The sequence below is a fragment of the Danio aesculapii genome, chromosome 7 (assembly GCF_903798145.1).
Source record: "Danio aesculapii chromosome 7, fDanAes4.1, whole genome shotgun sequence".
NCBI classification, from domain to species: Eukaryota; Metazoa; Chordata; class Actinopteri; order Cypriniformes; family Danionidae; genus Danio; species Danio aesculapii.
The window spans coordinates 65,280,721-65,306,662 of NC_079441.1; the positions used below are offsets into that span (position 1 = coordinate 65,280,721).

General features: G+C 36.0%; 1 protein-coding gene across 1 annotated transcript in view; it reads right to left on the minus strand.

The window, feature by feature from the left end:
- Positions 1 to 25,942, minus strand: part of ctr9 (CTR9 homolog, Paf1/RNA polymerase II complex component) — a 32,352-nt gene that overhangs the window by 709 nt on the left and 5,701 nt on the right. Inside the window, exons 5-22 of the mRNA XM_056462357.1 lie at positions 25,729 to 25,818; positions 23,811 to 24,067; positions 22,735 to 22,842; positions 21,686 to 21,922; positions 21,512 to 21,601; positions 21,296 to 21,424; positions 19,506 to 19,689; positions 19,339 to 19,427; positions 17,561 to 17,746; positions 17,386 to 17,473; positions 17,019 to 17,167; positions 14,986 to 15,102; positions 12,569 to 12,714; positions 12,417 to 12,488; positions 10,298 to 10,580; positions 6,126 to 6,283; positions 5,355 to 5,451; positions 5,156 to 5,268 (exon numbers count right to left, since the gene is read on the minus strand). Coding sequence (XP_056318332.1) covers positions 5,156 to 5,268; positions 5,355 to 5,451; positions 6,126 to 6,283; positions 10,298 to 10,580; positions 12,417 to 12,488; positions 12,569 to 12,714; positions 14,986 to 15,102; positions 17,019 to 17,167; positions 17,386 to 17,473; positions 17,561 to 17,746; positions 19,339 to 19,427; positions 19,506 to 19,689; positions 21,296 to 21,424; positions 21,512 to 21,601; positions 21,686 to 21,922; positions 22,735 to 22,842; positions 23,811 to 24,067; positions 25,729 to 25,818 — 2,593 coding nt within the window. The remainder of the gene's footprint in view (positions 1 to 5,155; positions 5,269 to 5,354; positions 5,452 to 6,125; positions 6,284 to 10,297; positions 10,581 to 12,416; positions 12,489 to 12,568; positions 12,715 to 14,985; positions 15,103 to 17,018; positions 17,168 to 17,385; positions 17,474 to 17,560; positions 17,747 to 19,338; positions 19,428 to 19,505; positions 19,690 to 21,295; positions 21,425 to 21,511; positions 21,602 to 21,685; positions 21,923 to 22,734; positions 22,843 to 23,810; positions 24,068 to 25,728; positions 25,819 to 25,942) is intronic.

A 25,942-nucleotide genomic window follows, 5' to 3' on the forward strand; every position in this document is an offset into this window, starting at 1 on the left:
GGGCTGGGCGATATTGCAAAAAAATTATCACGATAACATGTTTCATATCATTCGATATCGATAGGTATTGAATATTTTCTAACAATACATTTAGGAATATTAGGATTTTTTTTTGTTTAACCACTTTATTTTAATTTACCAGCATTACTAAGGCAAATAGTTTTAATAATCAAAAACTGAGTTTGCGTGGGTTTCTTCCGGGTGCTCCGGTTTCCCCCTCAGTCCGAAGGCGTGTGGTACGGGTGAATTGGGAGGGCTAAATTGTTCGTAGTGTATTTTTGCATGTGCTTTTATTCTGACCTGAATTGACAACGGGCTTTGAGGTCACGTTTTACTGGTGTCTCCCGTAACTAGGCGACCATCAACCATTTTCTCAGAGGATGACAATCAGACAAACCATTGCTGCAGCTCGGAGACTAGTTTATGGAGAAAAGTAAAAACAGCTGCAGTGTTTGGATGCGCTGTGTTTGTCTGAGGTAATTAGTCTGCCTTTTTATTACTGAAATGGGTATATTCCATACAAAGTGTGAAGCAGATTGGTGCGCTCGCGGCATTCAGAAAAGTTCAGATGTTTTCAACTAGGTTCGCCTGGAAAATGCGCGTGCGTCATGCTGCTTGCACAACATGTGAGCGTCGCTCCCATACTCCTCCACTGGAAATGACAAACATACACCCTAAGCTTATTGGCATTGCTTCCAAGGCTCGCACTCAGCAGCCACGTTTTAATAAAACTATAGTGCTTCATACTGAAACTTGACAATGGTATTCGGTCAATAAATATTGATACCCATTTTATTGCCCAGCCCTACGAGGAGTTATTATATTTTACCTTTGTATTTTTTTGTGTATCAGGATTTACATAGCACGATCAATATAAAATACTAAATTATTAAGTAATATGGAAACAACATCATAATTTAATAATAGAGGATACAAAAATAAACGACAAAAATGTACATTAAAACATTAAACAAGATTTTTTACTTTAAATTTATTATAAATAAAAAAATTTCTTGAGGACAGATTATAATAAATATTGTGTACGTTCAATTTTAGGAAAGTTTTTAAGCATTTTTATAAATCAGACTTGAAGTGATTACTAACAGCAATGATAAGTCTTTTCTCCATTTTGACGTGTTGCACAAAGATGATTGGCTAGCATCTGCGCTAAGGTTATTATAGTTAACGAAAACGAACGAAAACTAAAATTTTAAATAATTGTCGTTAACTGAAATAAAAATAAAAACTAGAGTTTTTAAAAAAAAAACTAGAACTAACTGAAACTGTATTGTGTACATACAAAACTAACTGAAACTAACTAAAATTATAGCAGAAACGTCCTTCGTTTTCTTTGTAAATGTATTTAATACATAATCTTACTGTAAGCATTTTAGCAGTAAATCTATTTACTTCATGCTGCAGATGTTTGACCGAACAGCACTTCAGAGTCTGTAATCCTGTTGCTATTGGCCAAATCAAGCGGGTTGTCCCCCAGTCATCCTCGCTGTTGCTCCCACGACAAAAACAACAAGTGGACATGACAGCAGCACGGTGACAGCATTAAATACAGAGACTTAAAATTATTACTTTAACACATTTGTGTCCAATAATGGGTTTTATTTTTGTATTAGTGATCCATATCACGAATTGATCTTTTTAACCGAATCTTCTAAGTGAACCGCTTGAACTAGTTCACCAAATCGAACTGAATCATTTGAAACGATTCATGTCTCCAGTAAGCACTCTTATCTACAAACTACTTACTTTTTAACATGCCCAATACCCCACTCTGACTCGAAATAAACCAATATATACTGTTATTCAGTTATCAGAACAGTAACGTTACACTGAGATCAGATTTGAGAAGCGGTGAACCGATAATACTGCGCATGCATGATTCAGCAGATGGTGAACCGAACACAAACAGTACATGACAGCCTGCTGTGACTGAACTAAACTTGAATAACTGCAGCGTGGGTAAACTGAAAGCTTAAATGAGTGGATCTGGTGAAAAAAAATTACGTTTATTTCACAACAGAAAATCGTAATGGATTTTAAATAAGTGATTCATGCTTCTGTTGGGTTGCAAAACCTAACTGTAAGAAAATTTTCAGATCATGGTGATGTTTTAACTGACTGAAATTATGATTTCTGACTACATAATTTTGGTATGTTGAGTACTAACATAGAAGGACTGTCACAAAAGATCTGGTTCACCTCAAAGATCTGAACTTCCCATCACTACTGTGTATCTAACCTCAGAAGCAGCCTTGCACACTTACTTTACTTAAGGCTGCTATGCTTCCCTTTTAAATGTAAGGCTGTTGCATAAAATAATAAAGTTTTAATTTAAAATTTCTTTGCTGCGTCCTCCTTGTTGTTTCAATAATGCATAATAATCTTTAAACCATATTAAAGACACAGCAGCCAGTAAAGGTTTAAAAGTTTTTGTGAAGTTTTAAAGGTGTGTTTGTGCATGATACATGAGCGTTTAGATGCCTGTATGTGAGTGTGAGACTGGGCAAAAGAGCACTCGCTTCACAGCTCTGTTGATTCCGCGAGTGACTCCGTTTCGGTAACACTTTGTAATAACTACACACTATGAATCATTTACTAAGCATTAGCATCTAGTGAGTTCATTATTTGTTAAGCATTAACTCTACATTAATAAACGTTAGTAAGCAGTTTATAACTGAAGCTACAAATGCTGTATTCTTGACTTATAAGCACCTATTTAATGTGCTTAATAATTGTATTTTCATACTTAGTTAATGATTTATTTTTCATTACTAAATTAAGTATTGCATTATTTACAAACCATTTGTATTTAAGAGTAGTTGAGGGTTTTAAGGATCATTCAGAATGAGTTAGTAAATTATTAATAAACTATTGAAATCAACATTTATATATCTTATTATTCAGGCATATACTAATAGTTAACTAATATGTTAATAAATGCTTTATTAACTCAACTTCATGCAATTTTGTGACCTAATCTAAAGTGAGGACTATGCTTTATAAATCCCTTATAAATGACAATTAAAGGCTCAGTATCAAATAAACAATCTTTGCAATCTTATCTAAAAAGTGAAATTACTGTAAAGTTTAAACATTGCTGAATAACAGGAGTGTCAAAATACAACATAAAACTGGATAAAACAACAACAACAATATAATAATTTAACAATATAATAAGATGCAATGTTTAAACTCTACAGTTATTTTATTTTCGATAAGGTTGCAAAGATTTATTTTTCATTTGAAGTACAGTTTAATTTGTGTATCTTTAAGTGAAAAGGAATAAATAGTCATTTTTTCCTGTTTAGAATTTAACTGAGCCTTTATTTGTCATTTATAATTGATTTATAAAGCATAAATAGTCCTCACTTTAGATTAGGTCACAGAACTGGATGAAGTTAAGTTAATAAAGCATTTATTACCATATTAGTTAACTATTAGTATATGCCTGAATAATAAGATATATAAACATTGATTTCAATAGTTTATTAATCATTTACTAACTCATTCTGAATGATCCTAAAAACCCTCAACTACTCTTAAATACAAATGGTTTGTAAATAATGCGATACTTAATTTAGCAATGAAAAATAAATCATTAACAAAGTATGAAAGTACAAGTATTAAGCACATTATAAATATGTTTTGTAAGTCGAGAATACAGCATTTGTAGCTGCAGTTATAAACTGCTTACTAACGCTTATTACTGTAGAGTTAATGCTTAACAAAATGAATTAACTATTTGCTAATGCTTAATAAATGATTTATAGTGTGTAGTTATTATAAAGTGTTACCCTGGGTTTCTTTATTTCTTTCTTTATTTTGAAGATAATAAAAAATATGAATACAACAGAAAGACATAACACTTAACAAATGACGTGTCCACTTTTGTAGGCTCAAAACAATAGTGTCATATATTGATAAAATAGCCTAAGCTATATTGAAATCATTTAAAGAATTACAAATATCGGCTATAATAAAATCACAATAAATAAATAAACCAATATAAAACAAATAAAAGCTAGATATAACAATGTAGGTATATACAATACATAAATTAAACTGTTTTAAAGCCATATTACTCTTTCATTTTACTAAGGCCTATCTGAAAAAAAGATTTTCTAAAAACAATAAACACCAGAGGAGGTTTAAAATACTATTAATAAAGTATGCCAACGAGGCCAACAGTCGGACGGCGAGTAAACAAATATTATTAGTGAAAACACACAGGCCTGTGCATATAGACATATAATGTAATGCTTTACAGTAACGTGTCATTTGTTTGTTTCGGTTGTCTTTATTTTAATCGTTTCGTGATGATGCAATGGTGTGATTTATCTGCCGGATTCCCACTGAAGGGGGCGGGTTGTGTGATGTTTGATTCGGGGGACGTTCTGGGGGCGGGGTTTGCGTGACGAGGTACTAGCTTGACAGTGGAAACGCGACATGATTTCGGCCTCACTACTCAACCTCCCGGGCGATTGGCCCGGCCCGATAAAAGCCCTGGCACGCACTGGTCCGACAGTGGAAATGCGGCTAATGAATCCGAAATTTTAGTCTGAAACTTTCGTCCATCATTATAAAATTTGAACCGGGTTCCATTTATTTCCGCTTTTCGCATCCGAAAAAGCACTTTGGAGGGTGTTTTGACAGTTCAGAGCCACCGTACAAGTGAATAGCTAAATACAGAATGTCATCACTTAAGCTACAGATAACTTTATGACAAACACAGTGCATAAAATAAAGGTACTGCCAGTCTATATTCAGGATTTGTTTACATACGTGAATGTGTGAAGTATCCCAAACAACGTATCAAAATTCCACTAATTTCTTAACATAAACTTTGCATTTAGGGATAATCCAGTGCAGATCTTTAATAAACAGGACCCTGTGCAGTATTGGATGCACACAATTTGTAGCCTATTCCTTTCTCTACTTTGGAAAAGAGGGAGGCCTTTTAAAGTTTCACTTGCTTTCAACCAAATCAGAAGGACATGTTTTGACATTCTGTTTAAACAATGATTTTTTTTGTTGCATTTTTTGCATTCCTCTGCAATACTCCACAATAAATACGCATCACAAAAAAAGGGTAAATTATTTAGTTCATGCTGAAGCAAACACGAGGAGCGTCTCTCACCTGTCTTCTGCTATTTTCAGGCCGTCCTCATCAGATGAGGAATCAGAGGATGAAATGATGGCTTTAGACTTGATCTTTCCTTTAAGTGAAGGCGGCATGCGCTCTGGCTTGGGCTTTAAAAAAAGAAAAAAATTCCATTAGAACTCTCATGCCATCATTCATCTTGCATATTATCCTTATCCTCCATATTGCACCTTACCTTCTCAATCTTCTTGCGCTCTCTAGGTTTGCGTTGCTTTTTAGGCCTTGATCCTCCTTCCTCATCATCTGAACCTTCATCCTCTCTTTTATTTGGTCTGAAGCAACACGAGAAACAATCAATCTCAAACTTACAATCAGTTCACAAACACTACAGTTCAATTCTAATCAATAGCTCAGATTTGTCAGCCAAATAACAGCACCAAGTTATCGTTAAACATGATGATAACGCATGGTAAATCCTCACTAATCTAGATGAATCAACCAAAAAATGAGCAATACACTGGTTACAGTATTTATTCTAACTGATAGTTAATAAATTAGTCAACTGGTCATTGTTTATGATGGTCAGGTCCATTATTAAAATCAAAAGGTCTACTTGTTAATTTAAATTACATTAGCTAGCATCAATAAAAGCATTATTTAGTAAAGTGTTACCAAATTATGTAAATAATACATGTTTGATCTATAATTTAATCTATAAAACCGATTTAAACCATGACAAACAACAGCAGCAAAAAATAAACCAAATAAAGAAATAAAATTTGTATTTAACAGTAGTAGTAAAAAAAACTAAATTGCATAAAAGACGTATTACAAAAACGTATGAACAGAAAATAAAATAAATAAATAAATAAAAATTTAGTGTATAAACATAAAAGTTAATATAAAATATTAATCAAATCTATAAAAAGTACACAAGTTCTAGGTTCTAGATAGCAATTTGTCCCATAATATGAACTTTTTCCTGAGAAAACAGATGCACATTTACCTCCTCCTCTTCTTATTTCTTGGTTTTTTCTCTCCGTCTTCTCCTCCATCCTCAACTTCACTGCCGCTCTCAGTCCTCCTCTTCTTTTTCTTCCTGATGGGCAGATCCTCATCAGAGTCATCGTTGACAAATTCATCGAAGTCGCCTCCTTTCTTGCGCTAATGAAACAGCATATGAACATCATTAAGGCAGCTGCTACAAGTGAAAACTGATTTTATTTAACCTTATTCAGAGAAAGTCAGTGAAGACAATCACCTATGCATCTTTAATACCATGTTTGAAAATGGCCTAATGGAGCATTTACACTAAACGCGTCCTACGCCTTTCGTAATTAGACGCTTGAACATTTGGAGTTTATTTGCACATGAAATTCACTTCACAACAGACTTGGAACCAGTTTGGATCCCTAACCCAGAAATCGCTCCAGTTTTGATGCAATATGGCTGACATGGATTTTTTTGTGTGGGTAGATGTGCTTTATATGCTATGAAAGGCTGAAAGACAACGTGGACTTGTGCAATGCAGTTTCTGGGTCCATCAAATTCTTCAGGGGCGCTTTCAGCTTGGTGAGTTTCATCACCTGCTCAAGGAGCTACGCTTGGGTGACGGCGGCTACTAGAGCAACTAGTGCCATGAATTTTCGACAAAGTTCAAATTTTTCAACTCTAGCGAATCACATGCATGTTAAATGCCCAAAACACTCAATTCATGCCATGTCATTCACCTAAATCATGTTATTTGCGTCACCTCATTCTAGCGAACTATATCGACCTAAAATGTAAATGACTTGCACATAACGATTCATCTGCATCTGGTGTGAACGCACCATAAAGCCTAGTTAATACTTGATGCGTCTGCTAGTTCGCTTGTGGCGAATGTGACATCATCGCGGTGTTGTCGGAGGTTTGCTTTGGGTTGATGTGACATGATTTCAGTTGGTTCAACGCACAACTTTTTTTGTAAATTTGTACATGGCTCCGCATCCGATAATACACAACTTGGAGATGAGTCTGGTCGAGCTGGGGCAGTTGTGCAACATCTTAAGAAATCCAAAACAACCATCTGATGTAAAGTCCTTTAGGTTTCCTCTGAAGCTTTGAGGGAAAACAATGCATCCGTTTTGTGCACAGATTGTCCAACAGTTATTAAGTAAACTATTTGTTTCTTTTTATTGTGTAAAAGGTTTTGCACTAAGTACGAAGTTAACTTGGATCTATAAATGTAACCTAAGTTTACTAAAAGCAAACATTTTCATTTTCATTCATATTCATTTTATTTATAGACCTTATTATGCTTTGCGTGTATGTGCAAGGAGAATGCTAAAAACTTTTGGTCGGCAGCTGATGCGTATAAACAATCGCATTTGGACAGCTTTGAAACAATAGTTTTAATCTATTTTATTCACTTTTAACGTCTTTGAACTAATCCTGTTGTCAAACAGCGCCACCTCCTGGACTGGTTATTTTTTAAAAATGCGATCTAATAAGAATGAAAAACAACTGCTGCGAGGCATTTTCCCCTCGTTGTCAGATGGCATCTTGTGTCGTTTCTTGTGCCGTCTTGTGAAGCCTCGTCATCGAAGTCAGCAATTTCTCTTTCTTTCAAACATACAACCAACCCAAACAAATGTAATTCATCAAAATGTTTGACACACAGTACAGCACAGGACAGATAGTACAGCCTCCTGACTGTACTGTCCCACTAACACACTGATTAAATTAGTCACAAAGTAAAAATAAAGTGGCGTTTTAAAATGACCGAAAAACACACACCCTGGTAGATACTACACAATACACACTAACTAAAAACATAAACGGCTTTCGATTAGATACAACATCCACATCAGCCAGCAGCAGAGTATCAGTAACAGACTTTTACTGATCATTTTTGTAAATTGCATGACTTGCATAACTGTTAAGTTTCATGCCAGTTATCTGGTTTGCTCTATAATGCAGTGAAGTATTGCGTTTGTGTGTGTGTGTGTGTGTGCACGCATTGAAGATTCGCTGATCATACAGCTGACAGGTCGGGAACATACACATCCATTAAATACGCCATTGAAACCCATTTTCAGATCGCAAATTACCTGTTGTAAATGCTGTAAACGGAAGTTCTAAACATTCTACCGGAAGACGCTGGTCGCTATGGTGCCCTCCATGCAGCAGCCAAGAACAAGGTCTATAGTTAAATTCATTCATTTAGCAACTCCAATTGCTGACTTCTTTACTACAGTTTTGGCAGGACAGTTACTTCGATTCACCCTGAAATAATAGCACAACGGTGAGTGCCTCAAGTATAAAAGCCTTCACAACTCTCGGCTCAGCCTAGGCTCGCACTTCAGAACCAGGCAAAAGTATAAATCATCCTTAAGATATCTTGTGCATTTATGCCAGTTTATACTTCTGCGGTAAGTGTGCGCAGTCACGTATCCTTTGCCATAGCCTGACACAGACCCCGACACGAACCTCTCAGAAAATGCTGTGATTGGTTGGCTTGGTATTGGTGACCAATGTTGGTGGCACCTGGTGGTGCGAGTGTTTAACAAGTGTCGAGTCCCATGGAGGAGCTCCAGATGGATACTTTTGTTTTGTCTTCACTTAATAATTAAAGTTGTTGCACATTCGCGCCTCTTTTTTGCTTGAATGAGTGAATTTGAGATACTTGTACAGTCAGTTAGCATTGCTATTTGGAAAATGTGCATTAAAAAATGATGTGCACAACTGAGGAGGAACTTTTTATCTGATTAAAAAACTATGCATAAACTGCAACGGAAACGCTTTTACCGAATGAATTCCAGTATGTGCATTAAATATGTCAAACTGCAACGGAAACGCTTTTACCGAATAAATTCCAGTATGCGCATTAAATATGTCAAACTGCAACGGAAACGCTTTTACCGAATAAATTCCAGTATGCGCATAAAATATGTCGAACTGCAACGGAAATGCTTTTACCGAATAAATTCCAGTATGCGCATTAAATATCTCAAACTGCAACGGAAACGCTTTTACCGAATAAATTCCAGTATGTACATTCAATATGTCAAACTGCAACGGAAACGCTTTTACCGAATAAATTCCAGTATGTGCATAAAATATGTCGAACTGCAACGGAAATGCTTTTACCGAATAAATTCCAGTATGCGCATTAAATATCTCAAACTGCAACGGAAACGCTTTTACCGAATAAATTCCAGTATGTACATTCAATATGTCAAACTGCAACGGAAACGCTTTTACCGAATAAATTCCAGTATGTGCATTCAATATGTCAAACTGCAACGGAAACGCTTTTACCGAATAAATTCCAGTATGCGCATTAAATATGTCAAACTGCAAAGGAAACGATTTTACCGAATAAATTCCAGTATGCGCATTAAATAAGTCGAACTGCAACGGAAACGCTTTTACCGAATAAATTCCAGTATGCGCATTAAATATGTCGAACTGCAACGGAAACGCTTTCACCGAATAAATTCCAGTATGCGCATTAAATATGTCAAACTGCAAAGGAAACGCTTTTACCGAATAAATTCCAGTATGCGCATTCAATATGTCAAACTGCAACGGAAACGCTTTTACCGAATAAATTCCAGTATGCGCATTCAATATGTCAAATTGCAAAGGAAACGCTTTTACGGAATAAATTCCAGTATGCGCATTAAATATGTCATGTAATTTTGTTAAAAAGCGATCATCTGGTGATAAAAATAGCATTAATGCGAAAACCAATGGGCCGACCGTCGCCCCAGTGGTTCAGTATGATTATTATTATTATACTATTATAACCTTCAGAATGCAAAGACACAACTCTAAAATTCACCACGTTCATTGCATTTTGTCTTCTGAGGTGCAAGTAATTTATTATATAAGAAAAAGACTCACGCAGCTTCTCCTACCTTTTTGATATTTGGTGCCAGTTTATCAGGAAGTGACGATTTTGTTCTCTTTGACTCGTTGGTTGGAAATGTTGTATTATTCGCAAATATTTAACGCGATAATTCAGTTTTGCGCGTAAATTTTATTCGCTTCTTTGCATGGAAACATAGCTATTGTCAGCACAACACAAACAGCATGCAGAAGTATAAATGCGCAACTACAAGCAAAACATATGCTGTGGGTTATGACGATCACTTGACGCAGAAGTAGGTCATAAAAAGTGTAGTCTCTCACCCGTCCGCTACCGCCTCCTTTCTTCTTCTCTTTTGCGGCTTCTTTCATTCCCTCGAAGTTGAGCAGGTTTCTAGTTCTCTCCACGTACTGCGCTCTCTGCTCCAGCAGCTTCTTCTGCTCCTCGGCCTCGCGGCTCTTCCTCTCCTCCTGCTCCTTCATCATTTGCTGTCGCAGCAGGTCTCGCTCCTGCTCTTGCTTGGCTCGGTGCTCCTTCTCCTCCTCGTCTTGTTTACGAGCTCGAGCTACATGGTACTGAGCCTGGCTTAACAGGTCAGAGCACTGCCTGAGAGACGAAACACAAGCGCACACACTGCTGATCAGATCACTGAAACAATCTCAACAGCCTCAGAGAAGTTGTTCTGTTTTATGAAATAAATATTTGCACTAAAAAAAAATAATAATAATAATATAATGTTCATAATTCCTATTTGTTACTAAAATAAATAATCGAATTCATATATTTTATAATAATTAATGACTGATTTTAATAATATAACGTATTAATGACTAAATTAATGACTAAATAAATAAAATACAGGGTGTATTTAGGGGAAAGGGCTATTCAATTAGTTTGTCATGGGGGCCAGTTCATGAAAAGCATGCCAAATGAGGGGCCGGAGAGATATGACTTGCAAATTTGAGTGATGACACAAAAGCAATATAAGAGCCCACATGTTGTGTTTTTGCTCCTTAAAACACCCACATTGGCTTTTTCTACATTAAAATATTAATATGTTGTATTTTGAAACTACATAACATCACGGCATTGTACAATGTGGCTTTTTTTACAAACATATTCAAATGTTGTATTTCAAAGCACAACAAAATCAGTGCATTGCTGAAGTAGGCTGCTTCTACATTCAGACACATTCACATGTAATGTTTTTTTTTTTTTATTGTATGCCCACATTCACAAAATATTAACATCAAAACGTATAAATGTGTTACAGAGAGTGTACAGTCTTGAAAATGGAAAGTAACAAAGGAATTAATATATAAAAAAAAACATAAATAGGTAAAAAAAGTACAATCACACCATTTTAGAGCAGTCTGTAAGTGTAGGTTATAACAAAAATCGTATATGAATGATAGGCATCCTGTGTTAATTTAAGAGAGCTCTTTTATGTATTCCCAAAGGGGAGACCAAATTGACCAAAATCTGTCAGATTTTTTATGTTTGTCATAGGTGAGTTTTTCTAATGGTAACCATGTAGCAATTTGTGATATCCACATTTTAAAAGATGGAGCCTAGGATGCAGACCAAAGTAGCAAAATAAATTTTTTAGCTAAATGTACCAGGACAATAAATAACTGTGATGCATCTTTTTCAAACAGATTGTTCACATTAACATTCAATAAATATAAAGCTGGGGTCATATCAAAATTTTGCTTAAGAATATTTTCCACTACCTTATGTGTTTTCTTCCAAAATGGCAAAATTTTGCCACAGTCCCAAAAACAAAGAATGAATGTACCTTTATCTTTTTTACATTTGAAACAAGTCTGTGGCATTGGCAAACCACATGTTATGTTTTAAACTGCGTAATAATTAGGGATGAAATGATTATAGATTTTGGTTGTACGATTATAGTCTGAAGAATAATCATGGTTTCACGGTTACCACAATTACGATGCATTTATTAAATTCTAAATTAAGAACATAACTCCCGCGATAAACAAGGGACCACTGTACACTATAATATAATGAAACATTACATAATAAAATATATAAACAAACATTGTGCTTCTTCTGCCCTGTACTAGTTTAAACATATGAAAGAAGAAACTGTTACAATGAATGACATTTTGGTGGGTATCCTGTGTAAACTATAGTAAAACTTATGGTAATCATTATTTGTTAAGAAATTTTTTTTTTTAAATTAAACAAGAAACATTCTAAAATTTAAGGGAAAATATTCTAGAAATGCTGCATTACACTATATACAGCATATATATATATATATATATATATATATATATATATATATATATATATATAAACAAATATAATAACAGTATATTAGTCAGTATTGTCCCCAGCCATATTGGCCTATTTTAATGAACCGTGACATCACAGCTGAACAAAAAACAAGTAATTGTAAAAGAAAAGCAAACGTACCTTGCTTCACTTGCTGCCAGCGCAAGGTCAAACCTCATTTTGTCTCCAGATTTGCTGAGATAACTGAAGTACCTGAGAGAACACCAGAGGGTTAAGAAGGAGTCATCTCTAAACTTTAAGATGTGTATCGCCATTGGCTGAAGATCACATACCTGTGAGCCAATTCCAGCTCTTTAACAGCACTCAACACAGCCTTCAGGTTACTCTTCTCATCCTTCAGCACCAGCGTGGCCAATCTCTGCAGCACCAGAGCCACATTAAACATCAGCACGGTGTCATTTGGAGCCACGTGACGAGCCTGAGCACAACCACAAGGAAAAAAAAACATTAAGCAGTCAAAAACATCTGTAACACAATGTCCCAAGATGCACTACAGAGGTTTTTGGAGGTGTACAACAAAGTTGACAATAGCTGAATTAACATTTTGTGCATCGCATGATAGTTTTCAAAAATATATTTGTGTAATTGTGAAAAACTATCTGTGCATTCTAAACATTTTGCGCAAATTATTATAAGAAAAAAAAATGCAGCACGGTGGCTCAGTGGTTAGCAGTAACACTGTCACTTAACAGCAAGAAGGCCTCTGGTTCGAGTCCTGGCTAGGCCAGTTGGCATTTCTGTGAGTTTGCATGTTCTCCCCGTGTTGGAAATGAATAGAAAATTAATGAATGAATATTAAGAGAAAAATAATTACATGTTTTCTAGAGTTTCCTGCCAAAGTAAGGGACATCACAGTGTTTCCTCTAGGATTTTTTCCAGCTGTGGCGGCAGGCCTTTTTACACAGATCTACTAACTACCTGTGGCGTTATATCAATGACAAATGTCGAGAGCGCAGTATTATGAGTCGAGGTCGCATTCATGTAATGTAAGCATGCAAATCTTGCGCGCCGATTTCCTCTGCTCGTGCACAAATCTTCTTGCACGCCTTCAAATACGCGCTGCTCAAGTGCAGACAGTGTTGCCTGATATGACATAGGCGGGTAGTGAAAATTTGGGCGGTTTTGCAACAGCGTGCCTGCCAGCCCTGGTCTGCCCTCATAAACCAGTTTTAATCTTTCAAAGAGATGCCATAGCCCCCAGTTCTTCGCATACATATGCTTAGAACAGTGTATAAGCGCTTGTGATCTCGACAGCTTTTGGGCTGGAAACAGTTAGCATCATCTGGCAACACTGAGCGCAGATCTTCTTGTGCGCTCTCAAATAAACGCTGCTGAAGTGTGATTTAGTGTGTTTATGTAACGAATCTGTCTCCGATTTGCTAGGAATATTTATGAATGTCTCCAATAGACCTAAAGAGCAGTATTAATGCGTCCTGAAGTAAAGTGAAACAGCTTTACGTCGAGTTAGCTGGCCTCACGCATCTGCCAGTCAGTCAGTCAGTCAGCACGTAACCTTAAAGGGTTAAACAAATGACGCACAGCACTACTACGGTCGGTTACAGAAAAGTTCACGCGGTTATAATTCACTTACTCTTTAATACGTTTTGGTGCGATTGTCACCCGCTATTAAAAAAATAAAATGTTTTGAATGAGAAGCTGTAATGTAGCCGTGGTGGGATGAATTTTGGCGTGGCGCCCCGCCATGGAAGAATGATTGTAGCGGAAACAATGCATCACTTGGAGCTTCAAAAATCAGTGCTTTAAAAATTGTTATTACTTTCTTAACCAATGTAAGAGAGTTGACCAGAATGTAAAGAGACACAAAAATAGGGTGGAATTACAGGAGTTTTCCAGAAGAGATAACAAAAAGGAGGGTGGTGGGAAATGAGTGTGAAATACAGGAGACTCCCTGTAAAAACGGGAGTGTTGGCAGGTATGGCCGTATCACCCTGCAGCCCAAGACCGGTTGCTTACTAAAGATGAGCAGGGCTGAGCCTGGTCAGTAACTGGATGGGAGACCATTTGGGAACACTAGGTTGCTGTTGGAAGTGGGGTTATAAGCCAGCAAGGAGCCCTCAACCTGCGACCTGTGTGAGTCCTTATACCCCAGTATAGTGACGGGGACACTGTACTGTCAGTGAGCACCATCTGTTGGGTGAGATGTTAAACTGAGGTCCTGACTCTCTGTGGTCATTAAAAATCCCAGGGCAATTTCTCGTAAAGAGTAGCTGGTTAACCCCAGTGTTCTGGCCAAATTCCCTCAATCAGCCCTTATCCATCATAGCCTCCCAATCATCCCCATTCCAGCGAATTGGCTGTATCTCTGTCTCTCCACTCCGCCTATAGCTGGTGTGTGGTTAGCGCACTGGCACCTTTGTCCTGTGGCTTAAACATCATTTATTGAATCTAAATGTATGATTTGGAAGACTGAAACTGGCAAAATAAGGTATATTGGGAGTCTTTGAGTTATTTATAAAATATTCTTTAAGACAAAATTCCTAAATACACATACAAACAATGTTTTAGAGAGAACGATATAATTTGTGTTATTATTCACAATGATTTCATTGAAGTTTTAGTTTTTGAAAAATAATATAACAAGGTTTATCTAGAAGATGCTAAATGTACATAAAGACAATCAAAAATCAAACACGCATACATACATGTGATTTAAATAATTAATACTCACCCTCAGAAGAGTCTGTTTGCACTCCTGCAGTTTTCCACATTTGAAGAGCGCGCGAGCCAAATACAGCAGCACTTCTGTGTTCTGATACTTGTAGAACTTCTTCAAGCAGTTTTCATACTGAAGAGACACAAAAGCAGTCAGTCAGTGCAGAAACAACAAAAGGCTTCCGCATCTATAGGCTCAGATGCTTTCTTAACAGCTGCTTTCTCACCACTGCCATTTTTTCTCACATGCTTATTTTGTTTTAAAGACAATACAACTGCAGAAAAAAAGCATTGTGGTCATATTCTCAAAATGATTTTTTTTCTTATATGTTTTTAGAGTTATGAAACATATATGAAAACATAGGCAGGAATTAATATCACCCTCTGTATAAACGGATGAGTTTGTTTATGGCTGTCCTTTCACTCCAGAAAAATCCCAGAAAGAGCGGCGTGATATGACACAATGCATAAATGTGCAATAAAACTTCTATTGAGCAGATTACACGTTTTTGTTGCCTCATTACAAACATACAAGTGTCTGCTGCCTCATTACATACACAGCACATTTCACAATATACACGTTAAAGTGACAACACAGTTGAACAGACCTTATGCCTTTTTAAATAATATTAGAATCCATATTTACTAAATTTTGCATTCTGACAACAAGCTGTGATTAGATAAGATACTTCTTGACTGGTTGCATTACCTGAGAGCTCTATAATAATATCTTGTTTTCTAAATAGTGTCCCACATTTTTATTAACTATAATACAAGCTTAGATGCACTTTAAAATATGGGGAATTTATCATTCTTGTAATATCACAACTAGAAAATGTTGTGGCCAATCAAACGCAGCCTGGAGTATGCATATTAATGATCATTACAGTCGGATTTTACAATCACAGGATTTACATGAGAACAAGGAAACAATGGTGTTTGATGTGTAAGATTCACAGTTTTTTTAATGTACTAAACTCTTTATTTAGCTTTGCCTAGGTACAGTGGGGAGAAATAAGTATTGAACATGTCACCTTTTTTTCTCAGAAAACATATTTCTAAAGGTGCTGTTGACTTGAAATTGTCACCAGATGTTGATAACAACCAAAGAATTATATTAGAAGAAAACGAAACTTCTTAGTTCACTAATTAAGTTACATGTAATAAAATAAAATGATTTCCCAGAGATGGGTTGCGGCTGGAAGGGCATCCGCTGCATAAAACAACTGCTGGATAAGTTGGCAGTTCATTCCACTGTGGTGAACCCAGATTAATAAAGTGACTAAGCCGACAAGAAAATGAATGAATGAAAATGAAATGACAGAGGGAAAAAGTTTAGAACACATGAAGAACGGGAAGTGCAGAAAGACAGTGAAAGCCCAAACAGCAGCTGAAATCTCGCAGTAGTTGTTCAGCTACCCTCTGCCCTTCGTCTTGCAATTGAATATTAGCTGCTTCAGTCCATAATTTACATTAGCAGGATGATGAAGATGAAACCAGGGTGGACATTTCAGCAAGACAATGATCCAAAACGCTGCCCAGGAAACACTCAAGTGCTTTCAGAGAAAGAAAATCAAGATGTAGAATGGCCCAGCCAATCACCTGACTTGCATCCAATAGAAATTACAAAACAAAGATCAGAATTGGTAGACGAGACCCACAAAACCATCAAGTTTTTTTCACAGTTGAAGTCTGTGAAAAACTCACACCTGAGCAATGCATGTGACTTCATTCTCCATTTGATAGGTGTCTTTAAGCTGCCATTACCAAAATGCTTTTATATAATGTATTAAATACAAGTATTAAGTACTTTCTCCTTGTATCATTTCATTGTTATTACACACATTTTTCAAAAAGGTTTTTGTTTCATTTTATTTTATGTTTGTATTGTCAATTTCATGTCAACAGCTCCTTTAGAAATATTATTCGCATAAATATTAAAAACATGTCATGTTCAATTATTTCCTCAACTGTATATCTAGATTTTCCTTCTATACAAGTAGAAAAAGACATTTAATTAAACATTGCTACGGCCGTTTACTGTCTCACCATCTGCACAGCGCTGATGTACTGCTTCTGCTCCACATAGATGTGTGCCAGATTGAGCCAGACATCACTGATCTCTGCTGTGGCTTCTCTGACCTGAGCAAAGACGTCTCGCGCCTCTCGGAAATAACCTTTATGTGCCAACACAGCACCTACGTGACAGAGGGAAAATGCTTATTATGAAAGAGCTAGTTTATCTGTGAACACATCTGTGCAATGCAGTATAGCATACACACATTAGAGAAGCAGAGAAACATAGATGAATGCGAATTAAAAAAAACACGACTTAGTGACTGACAGATGCCTTTTTGTGCACATGAAATGAATCAGAACATCAGAATCTGGCCTTAGAAGAGTTACTAAAATGCACCTATGCCATTGGCAGCATATAGATTTTTGGAATCGTTCCTCAGAACTTGTTTGTAGATCGCCAACGCTCGATCCTGGTGACGCTTTTCCTGCAAAACAAAACAAATACAATAATAGAGTAAATAAATAACACTGAAAATAAATTCTGACAACGCATGATGGATGAAGTGAAGCACCTTCTCTCGGTCTCTGGTGGGCTGATGCAGCGTCTGAAGCCACACGTTTCCCAGGGCCAGCATAGAGTAAGTGTCGTTCTGAGTTGAGGGCTGTTTGAGGATACGTTCAAACTTCTTCTGGCCGGGACCCCACTCCTGTTTTGCCAAGTGAAGGTTGCCAATCAGCGACCAGGCATCAGGGTGATCCTACAACACACATTTTACACTTGATTGAACATGTATTATACACATTACCTTTTTGGAAGAACACTATATAATGCATAGCTGCAGGTTAACTATGTGTATATACTGTCTAACTTATACATCACTGGTCCCAAAGATTTTTTTATAACCAAAGACCGGTCAATGTTTGACTATTTTACCTGCGCTTGTGGTATTCGGAAAAGTTAAGATGCTTTCAACTGGATGCACCTGGAAGGTGTGAGCATATCGCTTCCAATATGCGCACACAAGCCGCACTTTAATTAGAAGTAGCAAACTTGCGAGCGGAAAAGACGCAATATGTGAATGGCTGCTGTCATTTGTGATCTCCAGCAGTTGATCTTTTTACCCAGACATGCTGGATTCTTTTCTCATTTTGACTGTAATGTAGTAATAATGTGCACCTTTTTGTAAAGCTGTTTTGGAGCAATAACTATTGTGAAAAGCGCTATACATATAAACTTGAATTAAATTTTATTTATACAGATTTGAGGAAAATTAAAAAAAAAAACTCATAACACTTAAAGAGACCAAAAAGTCTAGAAATAGATGATCCAAATAGGATTTACCGATGGATGACAAATGTTTGAGCACTGAATATAAAATAAAGGAAGTTTACATGCTTGGATACATCACATAATGACCTATTTAAATGATCAAATGAGTATAATTAATTTTAGAATAAAACAAATGAGTTAGAATAATAATATTCATAATAATAAACTGTATATAATTCTAAATTCATAATACAATTATAAAATATTTGGCAAATAAAGAAATCTAATTATCAATATACAGAATTATGGGAGGAAAAAATAAACTCTGAATGTACTGGATTACCTTAGAGTTTTTAATACAATGGACTGATAACATCTCCTAACATTTAAAATAAATAAATATTGATATGTATTTAATGTTTTCATTAGTTGTGACTGAAAAATCAGGGTTAGTCCACCAAAAATTGCTATTCTTGACTCTTCTTTTGCTATGGGTTTGTCTAAAAATGAATAAAAACCTGCCTGAAAACATGACGAGCCTTTTGTTTATTTTGGCAAATGATTAGTTTATACTCTAAAACACAGTTTTTAATTTGCATCTTAATTAGTAATAGTTAGTATTTTAAATTGAGCAGAAATATAACAAGTAGTTTGCAAAACAAAGCCAAATTCATGTTGATCAAACACAAAACTACAACATACAACTTGATACTTTAACAAGTATACTGTAAAAATTGCTTTGTATGTTTGTAATGAGGCAGCATACACATGTAATCTGATGAATATACATGTTAATTGCACATTTATCCGCTGTGTCATATCACTCAGCTCGTTTTTTGGGATTTATATGAATTAAGTCTTTAATTGACAAGATGTTGGTTACATGATCACCAATAAAGAAGGTGATGTTATGATGATTCCACAATAAGGCTGTAAATCTTTTAATCCCACATTTGATTTTTGATGTCTTTTTATCACATCGTTCTTACTCATTTTGAAACATTTTGCTTATTTGGATTAATACAGATTTACAAAATACCAATATATGTAGGCCTATGTATAAACACAAGAACTTTCTACCTGGTTGATCTGAAGGGCTTCTTTAAACCAGTCTGAAGCTTCATAGAAATTTCCCTTATCACGTGCCATCGCTCCAAGACGCAAGTAACCTGTTACAGAATCAAATAAATCTTATTAACTGACAATTTCTTTTAAACAAACAAACCACAATACTGGGATATACATACAGTCCACGTAGTTGGGATGCTCTCTGAGGATGTTCTTGTAGAGTTTCTCAGCCTCGTGGAACTCACACATGGCCTCGTAGAGTCTGGCCAGGTTATAGGAGGTTGTGACAGAGATGGCGTTGTAATAATGCTCATCGTGCTCGCCCTCAGCTTTTGCCCTCTCCAAAGAAGCCAGGAAGTATTTCTACGCAGATATTAAGATGTGTAACTTACTCGTATAATGTATTTTTCTTTTCTTATTTATTACACCCTTTGCCAATAATATATATATCAATAATTTCCAAAGCAAACTGTTTCTTTGTATTAAGTAGCGATTTCTGAATGAAATTGTTCCTCTCCATATGCACCAGACACTTTCTTATAAACACTTAACATTTCTGGGAAAACATTCTGAGAAAGCATGTGTGGGCTAGACAAATCAGCTGTAGGAAACACAATCTTTCCTCTCCATATGCACCGGACACTTTCTCTCAAATACCACTGATTTGCCATTGTGTTCACAAGCTCAACAGAAATGACTGTGATTGGCCATGAAGGTCATCAGTTCACCGCATTTACCGCTGTTTATGGAGTTCAACTACAGATACAGGGACACTGGAGCATTTTAAAGCTGCAAAGATCAGTCTGTTTATAAGCTAACATATGAGTAATCCATTGATGAATTGGCTTTAAAACACTCCAGTGTCCCTGTATCTGTGATTACCCTCAGTAAACATTGAACTGATGAACTTCATGGCCAATCACAGTCATTTCTGTTGAGTATGTGAACGCAATGGCAAATCAGCACTGATTGAGAGTGTTCTCTACTTAACAGCACTCAAATGTTAGCGGGAAATGGATGTTAAATGTAACTTTGAGTACCGATTGGTCTTGAATTACAATATCGTGACAACACTAAAAAAGACTCATTAAAACTTTTTTAAATGCTAAACTAACTTGGACTTGTCATGGCATCTATGTATTGCTGCTCTGGTGATTTTAAATGATTCTTTTATCCTCATAAGTCTGTTTGGATGAACAAACAGACAATACAGTATCTAAAGTATAACTCGTTCAATTTTAAATACTAGTTTGTTGATAATAAAATCAATTTCACATTTGCAAGCACGCTCATGGCTTAATCATTATCAGACAATGTGCTTTATTTCACATCAGACACACAGAATTTAGGTAGCTAGAATATTTACTCCATACTTCTCCCATTTAAACAGCCACTTACTTTCTAGCGTTTTGGGCGAAGTTGATGAATTAACATGTTGTAAATTCAGCAGCTCTAATCTCTGCAGCCCAAACTAACAAGGCAGCTGCCATCAACCACCATAGATTAAGTAATATGATCATTATTAAGCAGTTCATTCATACATTTTCCTTCGGCTCAGTCCCTTTATTTATCAGGGGTCTCCACAGTGGAATAAACGTATCCAGCATATGTTTTACGCAGTGGATGCCCTTCCAGCCGCAACCCAGTACTGGGAAACTATAAAGCAGTTTAAATGATAAAATGCAGATCTTCCACATATTTGAGAATTGAGATATCAGATGTTTCACATGTCAATTAGGGACTTTGGTAATAAAAAAACAAGCATAAATCATCAGGCCTGTTGTGTCACATGATAAACTTGATGTCTCGCTATGGTAACTTTAAAGTGATGGATTCTAAATAATAGCCAGTTTAAAAAGTTTAACATCATACCGTAATACAATTTCAATATATAATCATGTAGAACTTCAGTCGACAGCAGAACCAGCACATTTGTATAATTAGAGCCATAAATAAAAATCTCTTTTACCTTGGCCTCACCCAGGTTTCCCAATCTGAAGTGTAAAGCCCCCAAATTATTGAGGATCTCAGGGGGAACATCAGCTTGGACCTTCTCCTGGAGGATGCGAGTGGCAGTGCCGTATGCAGAAAGAGCACCCTGAAGGAAAACATGAGTGATTCAGCATGAAAGAAATGCATCTTACTTAAATCGATACAGAGGCAAATGTAAGACTGGCCTGGTTACCTGAATGTCTGTTTGCTCCAAAATTTGGGCAAGCTCAATCCAGGCTTCCACATCATCTGAATATTGTACTGTGACTTTTTTCAGATGTTCCTATTACGGGGGGGGAAAAACGCTTCATAAAAATATGTTCAGAGAAAAACTCAAAATGTTTTGATATATACTGTAATGTCATACTTTAGCAATATCTCTCTTCTCCTGGTCATCTGACGTGGCGTAAAGTGACCCGAGGATCTTCATGGTTTCGTAATTGTTGGGATAAGCCTTAAGGACTTTTTCGAAGCACTGCGCGGCATTCTCCTTGTCTCTACGGTAAACGTACATCTGACCCAGGCCAAAGAAGGGCAGTACAAAAGTAGATGAAGCAAACTGAGTGGCCTGATAGTAATACTGGAACGCTTGGTCATAGTCCTCCTAAAAAACAAAGATGCAAGCAAGATTCTTATTATTAGAAGTGTTACACAACGCAGAAAATTTTAGTTGACTGAAAGACATACATATATATATATATATATATATATATATATATATATATATATATATATATATATATATATATATTGGGCAAGTTTATTAACAAATGGCATAAGCTAACAATTAACATAATTAAAAAACTTACTCAGCTAAATTTAAATAAACAGGTCATTTTTTACATTCATTGTTTTATATACATAAATAATTAATAATATTAATAACTATTGATTTAAATAAATAAATAAATAAATAAATAAATAAATAAATAAATAAATAAATAAATAAATAAATGAAAACGCCAACATTCCCAATCATCCTCTTAGGTTCAGTCAGCAATGCTAAAATATATAAAATATAAATCCTCTGAAATATTTGTCTGCGGACACCCTGGTATATGCTCTTTTTCACTTCGAAATATGATAAATAACTTCTTCTAAATAAACTATTACTGCTCTGTTAACTGTTTTGTGTCTAATTTTTAGGTTTTGTGGCAAGTAGTGATATAACAAGTTAGATAAAGTACATCCAGGAGGTTTTTTGCAGAATAACGCCCTTCAGTCTCATACAACAGTGTTGCATTTTGTGTCAGGCTGCCGGTAATCTGGCTTTATTCTGTGATAATAATCTCCTGGATATACTTTATCCCCAACTTAACTAATACAGCGTTGTTGTAAATTGTTACAAAAATAGTTTATACAATATATCATTATAATATAAACTATTTAGGCAAATATAGTAGCCCTATTTCTCACCTGTACGTGGAAAGAACGTGCTAACTGATAGCAGCTCTCTGCCTGCATCGCCTCCACCTCTGTGTTGTGAAACGCGTGAAGAGCCAAATGCTGCACTTTACTGTAATCCTGAAAAACACAAAGAACATCATAAGACCACAGATTCGAAAAAGATCACAAGCAGATCGCAAGAGAGGTCTAGCTTTACCTTTTTGAGATAGAGAGAGAGAGTTTTGAATTTATTGCCATACCAGTAGGGCTGTGCTATTTGGGCAAAATATCTAATTGCAATTTTTTCGACAGATATTTCGATTTGATTTGCAATTTACTTTTGTAGTCAGCTTCAGCTCAATATTCTGTATAGTAGCTTCTTACTGCTAAAATGCAGTGAGTGTTAGTTGAAAAGATTTTACTTACTCCAACATTTATTCAAATTTGTTTTTAATATAAAAAGGGTGGCTGGTACATTTCCATGCACACAAACACTCTGTTATTGTCAGGATGTCCGTGCGCAAACTTACCCATCAACACAGAAAAGTGATGGACAATTATAATTTTCATAATTTAAAAAATATTTGCATAATGACCACCGGGATAACTCCCGATTATAGATATTTGCATATGTATGTTTCTGGCTCTAGATGGCCTCGGTCCTCCACTGAACCTTGGTCTCGCATTCATTTCAATGGAGCGCTACCCTGTACAAAAATGGTGGCTCCATTGACGCATTCCTTCCAATAGACGACAACAACAGGGTAGGCGACATCTAAAGTAAATATCTATGGGGTTAAACAAATAACGCACAGCATTACTACAATTACAGAAAAGTTCGCCCTGTTATAATTCACTTACCTTTTAATACGTTTTGGTGCGATTATAACCCTCTATTTAAAAAAAACAACAACAACTGAATGTTTTGAATGAGAAGCTGTAATGTAGCCGTGGGGGGAATGAATTTTGGTGTGGCGCCCCGCCATGGAAGAATGAATGTAGCGGAAATCATGAATAATAACAATAATATACAAGATAAAAAGTTTTTTAAGGTTTACTTTTGATAGAAATTGTAGATTCAATTTAAAGCCTCTCCAGGTCTTTACCTTTTTGAAGAAGAAATGATTGGCCAGGTGATTGAGCACCATTGGGTTGCTGGGGTCAATGGTGTATGCTCTGGAGAGCAGCTGGACACCGTTCTTGATGGAGTCGGCCTCTTTGTTGTTGAGCTCCAGCACGGCCAAGCCCACCAGCGCTCCCACACATTTGGAGTTAAGCTCCAGAGCCCTGCCAAATGCCAAGCGAGCTTTCTCCAGTTTGTTGAGCTTGACAAAGCAGTGGCCCATACCTAGCCTCACCTCAGCTGAAATACAACAATTTACATAGAAATCAGTTCGGCCTTAACCGGACGCATCTGACCTGCTAACTTTACATTTAGCAGATGCTTTTGTCCAAAGTAACTTACAATTAAGAAGGCATTCAGCGATTCAACAAGCAGAGGCAATACACACAAGAAGTACCATTTATACAAATGAACTTATTTGTGCTCAGAGAATTTAGTGCTAGAGTAAGAGTGCTAGAGAGAGAGAGAGTGGTTTCTACAGGTGGTTTGTCAAGCCCAGTCACCTGTGTGAAGCACACTTCATAAATGCACAGTGTTTGTGTCTGTTAATGTGTCAGTGAGATGAATGAGTGTGCTTTCTACAGGTTGTTTGTTAAGCCCATTCACCTGTGTGAGGCACAGTGTTTTGGGTTGGTGTGGGATGGGGGGGAAACACAGACTCAGAAATATGGTCATTAATAGTAGTTATTATTCCATGACTCTCTAGAATACTTGTTTCTGATTGGCCAATCACAACATTCAAAGGTGTTATTTCTTAATATTGTCTGTGTTATTAATACATGAATGTGCCTGTTATTAGTTATTAACCAGTTGTTATCTAGGAATAACAAACTTTGGAATGTCGTGATTGGCCAATCAGAATCAAGTCTTCCACAGAGCCATGTAATAATAATGATCAATGTTTCTCTTGAATACTTAATTAGTTAAATGCTTTATTAATTCCAAACAAAATTCAGTAATTTAATAACATTCAATATCGGGCTGAACAATGTATACTTTGAGCACTGAGTATGTATCTGCAATAGCCACATTGCAGGATTAGATTATTTATTGAAGATTGAAAGAAGAAGATATTAATAAATATTACGCTTTCAAATGATTTATACAATGATGACCATGTCATTTTACATTTGATTGTTCAATTGCCGTCCTTGAATACTGCTAGACTCCCCAGAAAGCCATTGTTTTCTAACTTTTATTTTTGTTCTGCTGCAATTATATATGCTTGTAATTAATTGTATTTTATGCAAATGCACTGCATAGACTTGACCATCCCAGTTGATCTAAATTAATGACATCTTTTCAAATCAAGTAATTCAAACCAACTGGTAAAATTAGGTTTTTATAACAATATATATGACAGCAAATTAAAATATCGCAATGTGATTTTTCCAATATTGTGCAGCCCTAGTCCAATACATAAAATACATAAAGTGAACATAAAAACATAAACAAACACACTCTGAAATGAAGGGGGGTAATAATAATAAAAGAGTATTGATTCTAATTGGCCAATTTTGACATTCCAAGGTATGTTATTCCTAGATCACAATGGGTTACACTAATAGCATGACTCATGCGGGTACTACAAATCATCATGACTATTATTATATACACGATAGTAATATTTTTATATCCTTTTTTGCTCTCAAATAAGCCTGAGCCACTGATAACTATTTTGTAATTTTTTTTAAATGCCTCAAACCAGTGATAATTAAAAACTGTTTACTAGCCAGAGCTAAATTTACCATGTCATTTGCTACTACTGAAACATAGTGACGGATTTTATTCAGAATGACATCACACCAGTTTTTATTTTGAATGAAAGTGCACTGGATTCTTTAGTTTTTCTTCAACATGCAGTTTGCGAAGAGTGGTGAGTTTAAGGAAAAGAAACTCACCTGGACAGCCAGGGTTAGTGCGAAGAGCTTTTTTGTAGTAGGCTAGAGCTCCTCTGTAATCCTTTTTGTTGAAGGAGATGCACGCTTTACCTGTGGTGTGACATAAACAACAATAATCATTAACATAGTCATGAAATTCCTTTTTTTACATCATATGTAAACACATATGCAAAAAATAATACGATAAGTCTGTACCTAACTAACCTGTACAATC